Source organism: Camelina sativa, chromosome 6 (genome assembly GCF_030686135.1).
Source record: "Camelina sativa cultivar CO46 ecotype springtype chromosome 6, ASM3068613v1".
Taxonomy (NCBI): Eukaryota; Viridiplantae; Streptophyta; class Magnoliopsida; order Brassicales; family Brassicaceae; genus Camelina; species Camelina sativa.
In genome coordinates this window covers 27,869,535-27,875,563 of record NC_141885.1, presented here as the reverse complement: position 1 = coordinate 27,875,563, position 6,029 = coordinate 27,869,535, and the positions used below count along the sequence as shown (strand labels likewise).

Sequence of the window (6,029 nt, the reverse complement as noted above, 5' to 3'; positions counted from 1 at the left end):
TGGGTCAATCTTAATTTAACGGATGAGATTGTTTCTATTATCCCATCTAACAGTTTAAAATTATTGATGATCCTAATAGTTGCAAACTTTTTTTCCAATAATCATGTTTTTTCGTCATACCCCCATCTTTTAAAAATCGCACCTATTAAACTCTTCATTAATGATCTCAAAAATTGCAATGTTTCGGTCCAACAATTGTGTTTCTTCGTTGCACCCTCAGCTTTCCATGTTAGCACCCATTAGTTTTCACACCCTTTTGTTTTACACCTGTTTATTTATATAAAGTTGCAATGTTTTGTTCTAACAATTGTGTTTATTCGTCGTACTCCTAGCTTTCAATGGTTGCACTTGTTAGTTTTCACACATTTTTGTTTCACACCTCTTTGTTTTCACACTCTTTGTTTTTTTATATATACAGATTTTTATGGACTTTGAAAAGAGTTTTTGTTCTTTGAGTATTATTAATGATCTTACCCTTTGTTAATGATCTCAAAGTTGCAACGTTTTGGTCCAACAATTGTGTTTCTTCATTGCACCCCTAGCTTTCCAAGTTGGCACCTGTTAGTTTTCACACTCTTTTGTTTTACACCTCTTTGTTTATATAAAGTTGCAATGTTTTGATCAACAATTGTGTTTCTTCGTTGTACCCCTAGCTTTCAATGGTTGCACTTGTTAGTTTTCGCACTTTTTTGTTTCACACCTCTTTGTTTTCACACTCATTGTTTTTTTTTTATATATATATGCAGATTTTTATGGACTTTAAAAAGCATTTTTGTTCTTTGAGTGTGATTAATGATCTCACCATTTGTTAATGATCTCAAAAGTTGTAAAGTTTCGGTCCAAAAATTATGTTTCTTCGTTGCACCTCCAGTTTTCTATGTTGGCACCCGTTAGTTTTCACACCCTTTTGTTTTATATTTCTTTGTTTATATAAAGCTGCAATGTTTTGATTTAACAATTGTGTTTCTTCGTCGTACCACTAGCTTTCAATGGTTGCACTTGTTATTTTTCGCACCTTTTTGTTTCACACTTCTTTGTTTTCACACCTTTTTGTGTTTATATATATACAGATTTTTATGGATTTTGAAAAGAGTTTTTATTATTTAAGTATTATTAATGATCTCACCCTTTGTTAATGATCTCAAAAGTTTCAAAAACTCGATCCAACAATTGTGTTTCTTTGACGCACCCCCAACTTTCCATGTAGGCACCCTTTAGTTTTCACACCTTTTTGTTTTACACCTCTTTGTTTATATAAAGTTGCATTGTTTTGATCCAACAATTGTGTTTTTTCATCGTACCCCTTGATTTCAATGTTTGTACTTCTTAGTTTTTACATCTTTTTGTTTCACACATTTTTGTTTCACAATCTTTATTTTCATATTTTAGCATCTTTTCGTCGTACCCCCATCTTCAAAAATCGCACCTATTAGTTTTTCACATTTTTTTTACCCTTCTATGTTTTACACCTTTATATTGTACACCTCTTTGTTAATTATATATAAACTTTTATGGAATACAAAAACAAGTTTCAAATTTATTGTTTTCTGAGTATTTTTTATACTTACAAGTTAATAAATAAAATCATAGATTTATATGTTTATATATTATAGCAAACTCACTTTTAGGGGTCAATTTAAATATAACTGATGAGATTATTTTTATTATCTCATCTAACTATTTAATTTTGTTAAGGATCTTAAAAGTTGCAATATTTTGATCCAACAATTGTGTTTCTTCGTCGTACTCCCAACTTTCAATGTTCATATTAGTTAGTTTTCGCACATTTTTGTTTCACACCTCTTTGATTATATATATATATATATATATATATATATTTTATGGACCTTGAAAAGAGTTTTTGTTATTTGACTATTGTTTAATACCTCCAAATTTGAAAATTCTGAGTATTATTTTCTTTCAATTTATTAATCAACATTAATTCACTCATCTTTGTTAAAAAAATTGGATTGTTTTATTTATTGATTCATTGTATTGCATCATCTCTTTCAAGTATTAATTTAGGTAATTAATTGTGATTTCTATTTTTTCATAGATTTATCTTTTTAGTCAATTTGGTTGGTTGCAGTTGCAGCTATGACCTCTTTCTCCCTAATTCTCTTATTATTTTTTATAAATTTCGATAGAATAATGATTTAAAATTTAATCTACGTAAATATCTTTCAAAATTGATTATCTGAGTATGATTCGGTAATCCTAGATTTATACATCTTTAACATTATTCTCTTATTGTCACTGAATCGATTTTTCATTTATATATATATAAACAATATTTTATTTAACTAATTTGGTTAATTCATCTTAGTCATTATTTATGACTTTTATATTATACAGTTAAAAAATTACCAAAAAATTTCACTCGAAATGTGAAATTAACAATGTTAATCATTTCAAGTTTTCACTTTGCGGTACGGTAACGCATAGGCCGACATCCTAGCATATTTAATAGATTACCTATTTCTTTAGATTTTTTACTGCATGATCTAATGACATACTATCATATTAAAAAAATATACAAGTTTATAGTTAACGGTTAGCTAGAGAGAGTAGAGAGAGATATATAAAGATCTAAATGTAAACAATTACTAACAAACATTGACCGCAACTAGATAATTACTCCAACATGAGACAGAACTATCTAATTGGCTCATGCTTGAACCGGATCGCTCGGACTCAACTCTGATTTGAAATTAGAACGTAAACGTCGACTCTCTACACGAGCTTCCATCAGCTTATCCTTGAGAGTACGATGATTATCTTCTCTCATTGCTGCATTCACATTCCTCTGAAGAATCTTCGAGAAAGTTCTAGACTTTTCTCGACGACTCTCATGATCATCAACGTTACTTGCACTACTCTCTGGATGAATCTTATCTCCTTCCGAAGACATAGATAGATTAAGAAGTCGGCTTGAACTCTTCTTAAGCTGCAATTTGTTATCTCTTCTTGTTCGCATATATGTTTCAACGTCTTTATCATCTTCCTCTAGCTTCATTTGTAATCTCTGGTCATTCCACACTTCTGCAATCTGCACAATTACTTTATCAGTCACCGGTGACTTGTTCCCAATCCTTCTCACCTTATCTTCATAGTCTTTAACTGCTTTTGCAAACTCATCGCAGAGATTTTCCACAAGAACACGCTCCTGTCTCTCTTTCTCAAGATCTTTCAATGCTTTTGATAAACAATGTTTCGCTTCACAAAGCTCTCGTGTTAGCTTCCGATGCAAAGTCTCTGACTGCTTTCTGAATTTTCTCTCATCATCCAAGTCTTTCTTCATCGATCGAAACACATCTTTGACCTCTTCTTCTTCTTCTTCTTCCATTTTCTTCCTCCCTCGCCTATCACTTTGGTTTTCTCGTTGTTGTACCTCCTTAATCTCGGCTCTACATTCATCCAACTCCATCTTTAGAGCTCTAACCAAAGACATATTAGCAGTATTCTGTTCCTCGAGACTCCATATCCGGTTTAGCACCTTGAGAAGCTTTGTAGAGGAACCCAAACCATAGTTCGCAGACTTAACCACCGAAGAACCAGTCTGACTAAACGCTGGTTTAGGCACCACAACCTACAAAATACATTAAAGCCAAGACACACAAATCCAGCTCAAAAACACAAGAAGATTGCAGAAAAAGTCATTTCCTCAATTACATTTAGAGTGAACAAAAGAGCAAAAGCATTGATTTTTTTTTTACCTCCAATGAACTGCTGCTGCTGCAACTTGCAGGAGAGGTTGGTTGCAACAGATGGCCATTTCTACGGACCACTCTATGATCATCAGTTGCTACAATTTGCCTCCTCAGGCTACCTCTGCTCGGTGGCTGCAATTCAAAAACTCAGTCTATAAAAAAAGGTTCCTTTCTTCCACACATAACGTTTCAAGCCAAGGGAAAACAACTTAACGACTATGAGATTTGTCCGGTGAAATTTGGCAAAGTCGATATTTTTTCCTCATAAAGAACAACACTTTGAGAGGAAATGAGAATTTAGCAGTTAGATATAATCTAGACTCACCATAAAGATCACAACTTTACGACCTAAGACCAGACTAAAACCCTACATAAACCCGAATTGTTCACCTGGTGATCGTGAAGTGGTCTACCGGAAGGTGATTCCGCATCTGAATCCCGTCGTCGACACCGTCGCAACCCAATTCTTTGTCGGAATTGTTCAGTTTCCCACAAATCGGCGCACAGTTTCCTGACGGAAACCTCCGGATTCGCCAAAAACTCCTTGGTCTCGCCGACTCGCGGCGGCGGCGGGGAAAACTCGAGCCGCCACGTGGGTGGAGGAGTAGAAGGACCAGCTCTCCTACTAGTAAAGCCCGTAAAACTTCGTCTAAGCTTTGGCTCCATCTCTCCTTGTTCGCATTCTCTCTCCATCTCTCTTACTTTGGCTCTGTGCCTCTGTCTCTCTTTCTCTCAGACCCTTTTCAACTGTAGAAGATTTTCTTTTCTTCTTCTTCTTCTTCTTCTGAGGCTGTAGTAGTGATGTTTTTTTGTTGTCTCTTTGTGTGACTTGAGTCTACAGTTGTGTCTCTACTCTCCTCGAGTCGTCTCTCTCTGTTTCTGTCTTCTTTTCCTTAAATATTCTCAGATCACACTCTATCTATGGCTTTATCCTTAAAATTGTCGATCTTTCTTTATCATTTATACCAAAACCTCAAAAACGTGATTTAGTACTAAGCATGATTGTAATTCATACTAATTATATATAAAGTACTTTTCTTTCTTTTGATATTGTAAACTATTAGTAGTATTACACGTAACACAATATCCAAAGCCTACTATTACACACACTCTGCCCCGACAAAGATTACGAGTTCACTCTGACTTTTTCTTCTTCCCAACAAAGCCATAGATTTTTATTTACTGCAAGGGGAAATATATCTCATACACTTCAGAGTCAGAGAGACAGAGGATGCGTGTGAATTACTATAATAATATGTGAACATCTGAGATGTTACATCTCTTTTTCACCTTTCACGATTTTCCTTTTTCTCCGATTGATGTTTTCCAACTTGTCTATTGGATCTCAATAGTTACAGTACTGCGGTAAAATGTTCCGTTGGGCTCAATGATAGTAAATTTATGGAATCTCTGGTTTAATTACTGGAACGGGCACAAAACGATTTTGAATGTGTGAATAATTTACAAAAGTGTGTTTGATGCGTTTTAGAAATTCCGAACATACCCAAAGGAGCCTAGTTTAGTTAAAGTTAACGATGAAATGAATTTCTAATAGCATTAAGAACTGTTGATAGATATGTGCAAGTGGGTGAATTAGTTTACTTATCCTAGTAAATTTGGGGATTGAGAGTAGGCTAATAGAGTCATTATGAGGTTAAATGAGGAGTTAATTAAAGGAATTAAATATAAATCATTCGTATCAGCAACAACCATGCTTGAAAGATTCCTGGTCCATTCAATGCTAGTCTACAACTACTGCAAGGCTTATTATGACCAACACTGACACCACTCACCTTTTATTCAACCATAGATTAGGTGAGAATGAGATTAGATCATTACTTCATATATATATATTTCTCTTGCACTGCACATGTTGGGAGGAACATTAGTTGTTGTAATGAGAAAAAAGCACATAAGAATACATAAGAGAGATTATGGAGATAAGTGTAAATGGCGTTGGGACGTGAAAACGGGACCACAATAGATGAATATTTGGCGGCTAATAGACAACCTAACGTGGCGATGAGAAAGAAGAAAACGAAGAGTGAGTTATGGCATGAAAAGGATCACTATGTCCGCACGAACCACACGTACTCATTGTACAAATTTGAAAAGATAAAAAAAAAATTACTATGTGTTGTGGTCCAACTTTGGTATAAAATTTAAACCCCATTCTCATTACCCATTGTTCATAATCATGTGTGGTAGATGATGAACCTCACGTAGAGCATTTTAAAAACTATCACTTAAAGACTTTTTAGAGTTTTCCCTAACTATAATTTGACATGTAATAATGGAATATCGTTGCAAGAAAATAAA

The 6,029-nt window shown here is 34.2% G+C and overlaps 1 protein-coding gene across 1 annotated transcript; it reads right to left on the bottom strand.

The window, feature by feature from the left end:
• Positions 1-2,462: 2,462 nt before the first annotated feature.
• On the bottom strand, positions 2,463-4,879 carry LOC104793596 (uncharacterized protein At5g41620-like). The gene is made up of 3 exons (XM_010519993.3): positions 4,101-4,879; positions 3,717-3,842; positions 2,463-3,589 (listed from the first exon to the last, which is right to left on the bottom strand). The coding sequence occupies exons 1-3, from the start codon at positions 4,401-4,403 to the stop codon at positions 2,669-2,671; spliced, it is 1,350 nt and encodes a 449-aa protein (XP_010518295.2). The 5' UTR covers positions 4,404-4,879; the 3' UTR covers positions 2,463-2,668.
• Positions 4,880-6,029: the final 1,150 nt, after the last annotated feature.